The sequence below is a fragment of the Peromyscus leucopus genome, chromosome 5, assembly GCF_004664715.2.
Source record: "Peromyscus leucopus breed LL Stock chromosome 5, UCI_PerLeu_2.1, whole genome shotgun sequence".
Taxonomy (NCBI): Eukaryota; Metazoa; Chordata; class Mammalia; order Rodentia; family Cricetidae; genus Peromyscus; species Peromyscus leucopus.
This window is the reverse complement of record NC_051067.1, coordinates 48,362,841-48,375,299: the sequence shown is the minus strand read 5'-3', so window position 1 is coordinate 48,375,299 and position 12,459 is coordinate 48,362,841. Positions and strand designations below refer to the sequence as shown.

The window sequence follows — 12,459 nt, the reverse complement described above, 5'->3', positions numbered from 1 at the left end:
TGGACTACAGAGTAAATTTGAGGCCAGCCTGGGCTAGAGATGCAGCTCATTGGTCAAACACTGCAGGGCTGTGAAGCCCATGGTATGGAACATGGTGACTAAAAGGGACAGTGTGATCTGGACCCAGGCAGCATCCAGACACAGTCCCCTTCTCAGAGCCCCATGGAGTCAAATCACTGGTGTGCTGAGAGCTTGGAAGGGTACCTACTTGCTTTGAGACTTTCTTCCAAAGGCTTTTTTTCTTCATTTCTTTGTTCTTAAGCTGCCGTGGACCAGCGGCCTATCAACTACTGTGAAACTGGTCTCCACAACTGTGATATCCCCCAGCGGGCCCAGTGCATCTATATGGGCGGCTCCTCCTACACCTGCTCCTGTCTGCCTGGCTTCTCTGGGGATGGCAGAGCCTGCCAAGGTATGTGGTGGCTCTGAAGAGTGGCCTGGGTGTGCTTACTGCGTGCTAATCATCAACAATCCCTATATGTAAGGAGGATGTGTTCTTTTCGCTCCACTGGGCAAGAGCCTTTTCTATCTTGTCAGCAACTGGAACTATACACTTTCTTGGATAGTTGTTCTCATTGGAGACCTCCTTCCCCTGACCCCAAGGCTTGTTTCATTAGGCAGCAGTTAGATAGCTGCTCTTGGCTGGGAATTAAGGCTTGCTTGTTTTTGTTTTTGTTTTTCAATACAAACAGTCCTTGCTTGCATAGAGCTTAATGTCCATCTTTGTATGTAATGGGTTTGCTCTTTCTGGCACAAGAAGTGAAGTTCCCATTCTAAAGTCAGAGAAGAAATGACATCACAGAATCTTTCCAGGCTTGGGATCAGCCCATAGTTAGCTGCCAGGGGACTCGTAATAGTAATTAACAGAGTAACTCAAGGCTCTTGGTTTGTAAAATTATGTAACATTGTACTGAACTTAAGTTCAACAGAGATTTCAGAGACACTGTCTCTCTGTTATTGACTATATAATTTTTCTTCTCTAAACACTTAAGGGTTCCAGAGGCTTGTGCTTACAATAAAGAGGGAACATCTGACAGTGTAAAATTTCCCCCTTTGCAAGCTCTCTGTTTACTTAAAACATTATTGTCACGTAAATCACATATGTAAATGTACTAGATAGAAGTTGGAGTATGAGTGTCTTAAAAATTAATATTTAGTGAATTTAAAGTCCCTGGACTCTAGTTAAAAGCAGATTCACATAGATTTGAGTACATGGATTAAATTATTGTATCAAACACAAATTCTGGAAGCAATCTCATGGTCTCTCGGCCTGCGGCTGTTTTGCAGATGTGGATGAATGCCAGTCCAGCCGATGTCACCCTGATGCCGTCTGCTACAACACACCAGGATCCTTCACATGCCAATGCAAACCTGGCTATCAAGGGGATGGCTTCCGATGTGTGCCTGGAGGTGAGATGGGGTGTTAGGAGTTGATGGCCCATTGATATGTTCATAAGATTTGATGGCCCAGGGAAGAAGGGAATGTGAGGAAGTGGTCTATGGAAAGTTCTCAGAGTTCTGCAAGTAGAAAGTCAGACCACAGGCTTTAGTGCCGAAACACACAGTGTACAATTTCAGAAGATACCTCATAGAGACCAAAGCCATGCTGGAATTTTAGAATGCATTGGTTCCCAGGTTACTAAAGCCAGAAGCACAGGATAAAATCTGGGCATTGGGATTTATTCACCAGGATACTCTAGAGAAACAGAAAACAGAACCAAGACAATATATGTGTATAAATGTGTATATGCACACATATACATATACTATTATAAGAAACTGAATCATGTCATTATGAAGACTGTCAAAGCCCAGCATCTGTTTTCAGTAAGTAGGGAACCCAAAGAAGCCAATAGCTGATTTAGTTAAAGTGTGGAGGCCAAAGAACCAGGAAAGCTTTTGGTAGTTCCAGTCCAGAGGCTAGTAGCCTTGTGACCCAGAAAAGGCTTGTTTGGTTTGGTTTGATTGAAAACACAGGAGACAAATGATTTATGATTTGGAGGCTATCATACAGAAACAATTTCTCTCTCTCTCTCTCAACAGGGTCTCACTATGTAGCCCTGAATAGCCTGGAATTCACTATGTAACTAGGTTGGCCTTGAATTCACAAGAGATCCTCCTACCTCTGACTCCAGTGTGCTGGGATTAAAGGCATGTGCCACCATGTCTGGACAAGAGTTCTCTTTTATTCAGAGGAGGAGCAGTTTTGTCCATGTTCTGCCCAGGCCTTTATGTGACTGGACGAGGCCAGGGAGAACAATCTGCTCGGTATGTCATCTGAAACACTCAGGATGACGTGACCAAATATCTGGGCATCCTATGGCCCAGGCACATTGACATAAACTCAGTAGGAGCCTGAGAGTGTTGAGGAACGGAACGTGTGATGGGGAGATAGGATGAAGAGCCCAAGTGGGGGAAGGTGTAACTAAGGCCTTCATGGAATGTTCTACATCACCTGTCACCTGACCTGAATTTGTGGCTTTTAGAGTTATTGCTTACTTGAGACTTGAGTGGACCTTCCCTGGCATGTAGGCACCCAGAAGCTCCAAGCCAGGCCTGGATTGAGACTGGGACCTGGTGAGGCTCTCAGCAGATGCTGTTGAACAGATGAGCATGGTTGGCTGCTGGCTGTACAGAACCTGCTAGGCATGCACAGTGCTTGTGTTTGTCAGTTTTCAGTTGTGGGAACAAAACACCCAAGACAATCAACTCTAGGAACGGAATTTCACACCATTGTCAGTCGGTGTTGCTGCTTTGGGCTGGGGTGAGGCAGAACCTCATGGTGAGGAGTACGGAACAAAGCCAAGTGCCTCACCGCCAACTAGGAATCAGAAAGAGAGGGGGTGCCATGAGATGGCTCAGCAGGTAAAGGTGCTTGCTGCCCCAAATCTGACAGCCTGAGTTTGATCCCAGAAGACTTTTGGTGGGGAGAGAGAATTGACTCTCATAAGTTGTCTTTGACCTCCACATGTCCTCTCTCACATGGGCACCTGTGTATGTGTATGTGCGCACCTGAGCGCGTGCACACACACACACACACACACACACACACACACACACAATGTTTCTAAAAATTGAAAAAATAAGCCAAGTAGTGATGGTGCATGCCTTTAATCCCAGCACTTGGGAGGCAAAGGCAGGCAGATCTATGACTTGAGGCCAGCCTGGTCTACAGAGTGAGTTCCAGGACAGCCCGGCTACACAGAGAAACCCTGTCTCAAGAAAGAAAGAAAGAAAAACTTGAAAAAAATCATTGCTGCCAAAGGAGAAGAGAGCCACCTTCTGTTTCTGAAATTAATGGGTGTAGGCTCTGTCTACAGATTTTAATGGGCAGAACACATACAGAAGCAGTTCTGGCCACTTAAGTTGAATGAGGCATTCCAGCTGCTGTTAAAACAACTAGCATTTGTTATTTCTGTGGGCTGGTTTCACATCTCCAGTTCAAAGAGAAACACATGTCTGAGTTTCAATTTTTTAAAAGTCTGACTCTTTGCCCTGTCTTTAAGGCTGTTTACTAAGCAGAAACAGGTAGACCAGTAGTCTGAGATGTGAAGATGGGACAGTGATAACATTAATAAAAGCTATTTGCTAATATTGTTTATGTATTGTTCTTAGAAGAAATCCAACATCTGGTTATATATCCAAGAGGACACTTAATACAAATGTAGAAGAATTTTTATGTATCATTTATAATCAGAAAACAATCTGAATATCTAGCAACAAAAAGAATAGATAGATGAAATTGTACTATGAAGTAACAGGCAGCAGGCAAAAGAAATGGACTGGAACAAAGGATAAATCTCAAAGTATAATATTGAAAAAAATTGTAAAAGGCTTTATTTATATGTATGTGTGTACCCCCACACGTACATATACATATATACATACACACACACATATATACATATGTATAGTATGTGTGAGAGACAGATCCTGTTTATATAAAATATGAATCAGTGTGAAAATAAATGTGTGTGTGTGTGTGTGTGTGTGTGTGTGTGTGTGTAAGAAAACTGTAATGTGTATATGGAAATGAGGAACAATAAGCCAGAACAGAAGTTGCCTCTCTGATGAGGGAGGAGATTAGGATATGGGGGCGTGTTACATGGAGTGCTGTATTCTTCCTAGACTGCTGTAACAGAACACCATGCACTATGCGGCTTGTAAACAACAGAAGTTCATTTATCATAGTTCTGAAGGTTGCGAAGTCCAAGGTCATGTGCTGGGAAATTCACTCTAATGAGGGCCTATTTGCATACTTTTGGGTTGCCAGGTGTATTAGTTGTTTTTCTCGTTCTGTGACAAAACTTAAGGAAGGAAGAAGGTTTGTTTTGGCTCCCAGCTTACTGTTTGTCTTTGAGTCCGGGGTGATGCACAGCTTTGTGGTGGGATATCCATGGTAGAGGAAAATGAATCGCCTCATAGTAGCTGAGAAACAAGAAGAGGAAGTGGCCAGCATTCCCACACCCCCTTCAAGGACCTACTGTCTCCAGCCCCGCCTCCTAAAGTTCCACCCCCTACAAATGGCTGTCTTTTCCTCCTCCTCCTCCTCCTCCTCCTCCTCCTCCTTCCCCTTCTTCTCTGTTGGGGATTGAGGCTGGGATCTCACATGTGCTAGGCAAGCACTCTACCAACCCCCTATACCCTCAGCCCTCTTAACAACAAAACAAAACATATAAACAAAAATGTATTTATTCGTTTTATGTGTGTGTCTGTGTACACCTCTCATCAGTGTGGAGATCAGAGGACGACTCGTGGGGTCTGTTCTCTTCTTCAACCGTGTGGGTCCCAGGAGTCGAACTCAGATCGCCAGGCTTGGTGGCAAGCACCGTTCCCTGCTGAGCCATCTCATTGTCTCCAGACTGATTTTGTGTTTTGTTGAGTTTCTGAGACAGAGTCTGGCTAACCTATCTAGGCTGGCATTGAACTGCATCATTCTGTAGCCCAGGCAGGCCTTGAATTAGCCATCCTCCTGCCTCAGCCTCCCAAGTAGCTGGGGTCACAGGCTTAGCTCAGTTTTCATTTCTGAAATGATGTTTTAATTTCTTCTCTGAGTTCTGTTGCCTCATTTTGGGCTTTCCCCAATTAGGATTTATCTTTGCTCTCTCTTGCCTCCTTCATTGGGTGTTTCCTCCAGCTTGATCTCTCCTGAGTGTCCTGCTGGCCCGTGTCCATTATCTGCCCTGTCCCTTTACTTTTCCCCCCAGCTTCTGGAAGGGTGGCTTGGTTGACAGAACCCTCTTCTGTTCTTTCGGTGAAGTGTTTGAAAGTATTTCACCTTGCTTTTGAGTTTTCCCAGCTCTGTTCCCTCCTCTTCACCTGGGCTTTCTCCGTCCAGTGTCTTCATTCTCCATAATTCTGTCCCCAGTCCTTTCTCCTCACTGCCGATTCCAGTCAAGCTGGTCACTTCTGAGAATTCCTGAGAACCAGAACTTCTGGCTTGGTGGCTTGCATGTTGAGTAAAGGAACCCCGCGCCACCTCAAACTCCCCAACCCTGGTTTAAATCTGCCTGCTGTACCTGGTAGGATGTACCTGTTCAGTCCTTGGGGGTTCGTTTGTTCCCAGAAAGCCTCTTGGTTCCTTTGCTGTTTCCCACTCAGACTTGGATACATACCAGCCTGGCTTGTGGCCACTGGTGCTGTGGACTCACCTGATTGTGTTCAAGGTTCATAGGATACAGTGTTTCTTTGTAGTGCATTCTAGTTTGCTTTCCTGTTGCTGTGATAAACCAATTCTGACCACTAGCAACCTGGGGAGGAAAGGGTTTATTTTAGCTGCAGGATACAGTGCATCACTGAGCGAAGTCATGGCAAGAGCTCAAAGCGGGAACGAAAGCAGAGTCCATGAAGGACCATTGCTTATTGGCTTGCTCAGTAAGCTGTCTTATACAGCCTAGACCCACATGCCTAGGGATGGTACCTTCAAATCGGGCTGGATACTCCTACAACAATTAGCAATTAAGAAAATGCCCCCACAGACACGCCCACAGGCCAATCTGGTGGAGACAGTTCAATTGCGGTTCCCTCTTTCCAAGTGTGTCAGGTTTATAACAAGACTAGCCATCAAGTTTCACTCATGGGCTTTAGATTTTATCCTGTAGCTATCCTCTGTAATTAAGATTCCAGAGCTAGGCTACTGCCTCCTCCTCAAAGTTTCCCATGCATTCTCAAACAACTGTAGGTTCCTTTACCTCTAGTATCCCATTCAAGTTCCTCTTGAAATCACTCTGGAATGGTCCATAATACACTCACCTGGACACATCTCAGTTCTGCCTTTAGCAGCAGCACCGGGCACAGTTAACCTCTTCCTTCTGACCCTCTCTGCCTTTGGAGTCCAGGACAGCATAGCTCTGGGTTTCCCAATCCCTCCAGGGCTGTATCCCTCTGGGTACAATTAGCCTCATGGATGGTTAAGGCTACAAGGGTTTACAGGGATGTTAATTTGCCACAGGCACCTAGTACATAGCTAGCTATATCTTAGCAACTTGTTTGTGGCTTCTGTTGAACTGTCCATGAACAATAGCATCTTCACACTGTAAATGGAAGGAGAAGGAAGCCCTCGGGACTAGTGACTGTGGGTGACGATTAGTGGCTGGAGCAGAAAGCCAAGTGGGCTAGAAAAGGCGGGGGAAACATAAGGAGTAGACAATGCACTTGGCTTACAAGACAAGCAGGATTAGAGAGGAGGTGACTGTATTAGTTACTTTTCTGCGGCTGTGACAAAAGTACCCTAAGGGAGACAGAGTTTACTTTGCCTCAGTTTGAGGATATAGCCTGTCATGGCAGGGAGGAGCTTGAAGCAGGGGACACATTTGCATCTCCAGTCAGGAAGCAGAGAGAGAGAGATGAAAGCTAGTCTTCACTCGCTTTCTTCTTTTTTCTTTTATAGTAAGTCAAGGAGCCCATCCCATGGGATAGTGATGCCCAAGTTTAGGATGGCTCTTCCTGTCTCAGTCATCCCAACCTTGAATCTCCCTCCCAGACATGCCCACAGATGTGTCTCCTAGGTCATTCTAGATCCTGTCAAGTTGACAGTATTGACCATCACATCCCCCATTTCCAACCAGGCCCTTCAGAAGCTTGGAGCCTCTTCAAGCTTGATGCCTGTGGCCCTCCAACCAGCACATCGCTTAGAAATCAGCGGCGCCATTGCTGAGCCTTGCAGCCCCCCTGGCTCTCCTTTTCCTAAAGATACCCTCTACCCCGAGTTGACCAAGTTCCCTGACACAACGGCTCCTCTAGTCATATTCGAGTCCTCTGGGCTTTGGCCAGTCAGCTACAGCACCAAGCAAGCCACAGGTTTGTCACTCTGAAAGGTCAGCTACACCCTTGATGGAAATGGGGGATCCGCTCCCCTCTTTTGTTTCCATGACAACCACTCCCCCTCCTCCCCCAAACTCCCTGAGAAACAAGTCTCCTCCTCCCTCCCACCTATATGCTCTGAGGCTTTTCATGATGCTCTGTGCATGGTAGCTTTCCGGCGAGTGTTTATAAAACAGATAAAGTAGATAAGTGACCTAAGGCTCCCCCGGGGTTTTGGTCTGGGAAAAACTTATAGCGTCATTTCCCACAGTGGCGGCAGCAACAGCACGGAGACTAGAGGCCATTTGCTTTTTCTGGGTATTTTATGACTTCTTCTATTTCCCCCTCGTTGCCTGCCTTTTTCTTGTTGCTTGTTCAATGCCCCGGCCCGAGCTTCCCTCCCATCCTGCATCCTTGGGTTCATGTTGGGCAGGGGCTTGAGTTCACATCTAATGTTATTATTGAAATTGGTGTTCTTAGGAAATTGCTAGGGACCCCACACTGGGGATACTATATTCTTTCCTTTTAAATTCTCATTCTGGGAAGCAAGGCCATGCTGGGCAGATGTGTCTGTTCGGCAGCTAGTGATGTCCCAAAGCCAGCAGAGAATGGGCACTGTTCATGGCTCTTGCACTGCTGTGTTCGCAGATGTGTGCCACGGTCATGCTAGAGTCTGGGTAGTTAATGGGGACAGCCAGTCTGTACGGGGAGCTCAGGCCGGGCAGGAAGGAACTGGGTGAGTGGCTTCTCTGCACATCATTTCCCTCTAGCCACAGGTCTTCCTGTTGCTGCCTACCCTCTGTCAGAGAGGCTTGGCATGTCTTACCCGACCCCTTCCTTCTTCTCCAAGGCTGCAATGGCCATTCATTTGACAGTGTCACAAATGTGACCAGAAGAATGAGGAGAGTGCAAATCCAGAGATCACAGATGGGCTGTCTCCTTTCTCTCTTCATTTCCCCTCACGAAAAGCCACCCTGGACTTCCTGCCTGCCCTCAGATGTATCAAGGGATCATGTGTTCCTTCTCCCAGCTGAGCCAGCCAGAAGTAGCTTGTCTGATATAATTTTACCGACCAGAAGTAAGCCCAGAAAATGTGTCTTCTTGACCCTATTGTCCCCACCCCCTCTACCAGGCCTTTGATGCAAAATTCCCTAGGGAGTTAATGCTGGTACCTTTGGCCTCTCCTGCTCCTGTTTGCCAGGGTAAAGATTCACTCCTGGAAGCCTATGAGGACATAGCCTTCTATAAACATTCTTCAAGTTCTCTTTCCTGACTCAGAATTGAGGTTTCCTATCCTTATACATTCAAGACATTTCTGAAAGTTTCAGGATCTATTCTAGATGATTTGAACTTTTGAATATTCAATGGTATCAACACAAAAGTCTGCCTGCTCTATAAAATGAAATAACCCTCACTCTCTCAAATGCTCTGCTTGAGGGCTGGGGCCACAGATCAGTTGGTAAAATATGAGAAAGAGGTAAAATATGAGAAAGAGTTCAGTCTCTAGAACTTGCATTTGGAAACTGGACATGGTACCTGCTAGAAATCTTTGTGCTGGGGAGGCAGACACAGGCAGATCCGTAGACAGCATCTCGTAGTCAGTAAGCCTCAGGTCCAGCCATCTGTTTCAGAAAACAAAGAAAACCGAGGAATGGCACCTGAGATTGAGTTCTGCCCTCTACATACAGACACACAAGTGCACTTGTGCACACACACACACACACACACACACACACACACACACACACACACACAGGGTTTCTGTATAACAGCCCTAGCTGTCCTGTCCTAGAACTCTCCTTGTAGACTAGTCTGGCCTGGAACTCACAGAGATCCACCTGCTTCTGTCTCTCCAGTACTGGGATTAAAGCTGTGCACCATCACACACTGATTGTAAATAAAGTTTTATTGTCCATTAATTTACATATCAAGCACGACTTCTCTCATTCTGCTATCACAGAATTGGGTAGTTGTGACAGGCAGCATTGGCACACAGAGCCAGAAAGTAGGCCAAGGCCCATCTAAGAGCTGTTTAATCACAATCCCTCAGCCACCCTAACACCCATGTGTGTGCTCTCTGGTGCTCCCCTGCCCAGTGGAGAGAAGCTCTTCTGCGTGTCTTGCTCTGTCCCTCTGGCTATGGTTCCCTGAGGGCAGGTCTAAAGATGGTTATGTGTGCACCCAGTCAAGTGCCTATACTCAGTAAAGGTGAAGGAGAGCCACCCTGTGAGAGCCCTGAGTCTGCTCAGCAGACAGAGAACAACTCCTTCAGGTCATGGGACCCTAGAGTCTCTGGTCTTAGGGCACACCTGTAAGGCCTGGGAGCATGCCAGAAATACTGAACCCAGCATGGAGGGAGAGGTGTTGTAAGAGGTCTTCCTACAGGAGGTCTTGGAGGATTGACCAGGCAATGGAAAAGGGGTTCACCTGGGACGTTAAGGGAGTGTCACACAAAGAACAAGTCATGGAAAGGTCTGGACGGAAGAAGCACTAAGACTTGGATGAATGTAGCTCTCGGCAGTTGTGGCACAGAGAACGGATGCTTCTCATCAATGTCTTTGTGTGATTCATGCTTCAGAGGTGACCACTCTGCTGTCCCCCATGGTGGCTAGACTCCAGGGAATGTGAGGCCAGCTGCAACTCTGCACATTTCGGAGTTGTTTATTCTATGTCAAGTTTTGTTTTGTTTTGTTGAGACAGATTCTTCTTGAACCTCTAATCCTCCGGCATTAGCACCCCCGAGAGCGGAGACTGCAGGCTCACACTATGGCCCAACTTCCTAAGCTCCTTGTATAACAGTATTCCCCTGCTGAGGAATCTGAGCTGTACAGGTTAGGGGCCAGATGTCATGGCAGGCATAGGCCTTCACTAGAGGGAAACACGCAGAAGCCATCGAGTGCTTCCTGGTCTTTGGTCTCTGAATTCTTTGGCTTGGACTCAGTGTTGATCACATGAAGCTTCAGGGGGTAAAAGAAGAATCTAAGACAAACTTAAAATGCCTTAGGACAAATCCCAGGGCCGCCCATCAGTGGAGACAGAGCTGAACAAAATGTGGTTTTCCTATACAATGCAGCTGCCGAAGAGAAAGAAGGGCTGGTGGGCAACCACGGGAGGATGGGTCCTAAGGAAGCAAGACACAGGATCCATGTCCTCTGATTCCATTTGTACGAAATACACAAACGAGAAAGTCCCCCAAAGACTGGAGACGGGGAACTTCCCGAGTGGGGAGGAAGAGACATGGCGGCATCTACTCACTAGGCATGAGGTTTCCTTTTAGGGTGACGAAAATGGTTCAGATACGAACAGCAACCATAGCTGGTCATCGCTGCGAATGTGCCAAATGTCATGGAATTGTTTATTTAAAGTATTTTATGTTTTATCTGTTTTGTTTTAATTTTAAAAAATTTAGAAGAACTGTGTAGGGAAGAAAATCTACAGAATAAATAGTATTTTGATTTTTTTTTTTTTAAAGATAGGATTTTACTATATAGACCAGGCTGGCCTTGAAGTCATAGAGGTCCACCTGTTTCTGTCTCCCAAGTGCTGGGATTTAAGGCATGTACCACCATGCATGGCACGATGTAGTTTTTTTTTTTTTTTCTTTTTTTGTAATCATAAGTCACTATGATTCTGAGGGTGGGGTGGAGACAAGGTCAAGCTAGTCATGAACGCACAGAGCCGAAGACGACCTTGAACTTCTGAGCCTGGGGTTTGTTGCATGCTGTGCAAGCACTCTACCCATGAGCTACATCCCTGGCTCGCATAACGACATCTTGAATTTGAAAAAAAGAAACGAGTAAAGAGCCAGTGATGACAGGCCACCTTTGTGGTCCCAGTCTGACAAGTGGCACTTGGGAACAGCATGTGTGGCTTGACTGACACTCAGCTTTGCTTGTCACTGACAGAGGTGGAGAAAACCCGGTGTCAGCTGGAGCGAGAGCACATCCTTGGAAGAGCAGGGGCGACAGATGCCCAGCAGCCCAGGCTACTGGGGATGTTTGTACCCCAGTGTGACGAGTATGGGCACTATGAACCCACCCAGTGCCACCACAGTACTGGCTACTGCTGGTGTGTGGACCGCGATGGTCGGGAGCTGGAGGGTACCCGTACCCCACCCGGGATGAGGCCCCCATGTAAGTGGACAGCTGTCATGTAGACTCGAAGACCAGAATGACCTGTGTTAGCGGATGCTCTGCCTGGTCTCCCTGTTCACATGTTACCAACCCTCCACCTCTCACCTTTGGCCCTCTTCCCTGCTTCTGTGAATGTTCTCCTCTTCCATCTCTGGATATACATGTGCTAGTGGGGCCTGTGGCAGATACAGGCTTTAGACTGCTGGGCTTTGGGACAAGACAGGGATGCTGTGGTCCCTCGGCCCTCCCCAAAACCTTGCTTACTCTAGTGAAGATACCTGTTTTTATCTTTTCAATGGCCCTTGGACCTCAATATGTCCCAGGCTTTTTTTTTACATTTCTGAGACAGGATCTCATGTTGGGGGCTGGTCTTTAACTGACAATGTAGCTGTGTTAGCCAAAGGTAAACTTGAATTCCTAATCCTCTTGCCTTTGCCTAAGTGCTGGGTTTATAAGTGTGCGCCACATCTGGCCAGCTCTCCATTTAGACAGCTAAAGAGAAGCCCAGACAGGCACATGCCCTAGGTGCACAGTAGAAAGACAGATAGGACCTGGCCAGCCTGTGGCACAGGCTGTGCCAGCTCCCCCCTCCCCTTGCCCATAGGCGTTCCTTTGCTGAGGGAGTCAGGGAGCCACAAGTCAGGAGGTCACAAGTCGAGGAGGCCAGGCCATATCAGAGGATGGATGAATCCTGGCTAGCCCATTGGTCTTAAGAACCCAGGTGGATGTATTTCTGCCTGTGAGGTCAGAGGATGCCCCATCCCATAGCAGTGGACAGGGTGTGTCAGCCCTCACTCAGAGCTTTCTCTGTCCAGTGTGAAGACAGCACCACCCCTCGCAGGCAGAGGTGTCAGGGCTGTGGCTCCCAGCACTACTTTGATCTCTCACCAGCCCAGCATCCAGCCAGAGCATAGATAATTGAGTCATTCTATAAGAGGGAGCAAGGCTAGCCCTTTACCCAGCTGGACCTCTAATGCTAAACTCATGTTCTGCCCTGTTTCCTTCACGAATGCCCTTTGACTGG

General features: G+C 47.0%; 1 protein-coding gene across 1 annotated transcript in view; it reads left to right on the top strand.

Moving 5' to 3' along the window:
• Nid1 (nidogen 1) overlaps positions 1-12,459 on the top strand; it is an 80,584-nt gene that overhangs the window by 53,287 nt on the left and 14,838 nt on the right. Inside the window, exons 11-13 of the mRNA XM_028859783.2 lie at positions 263-412; positions 1,288-1,410; positions 11,208-11,435. Of these exons, the coding sequence (XP_028715616.1) occupies positions 263-412; positions 1,288-1,410; positions 11,208-11,435 (501 nt within the window). The remainder of the gene's footprint in view (positions 1-262; positions 413-1,287; positions 1,411-11,207; positions 11,436-12,459) is intronic.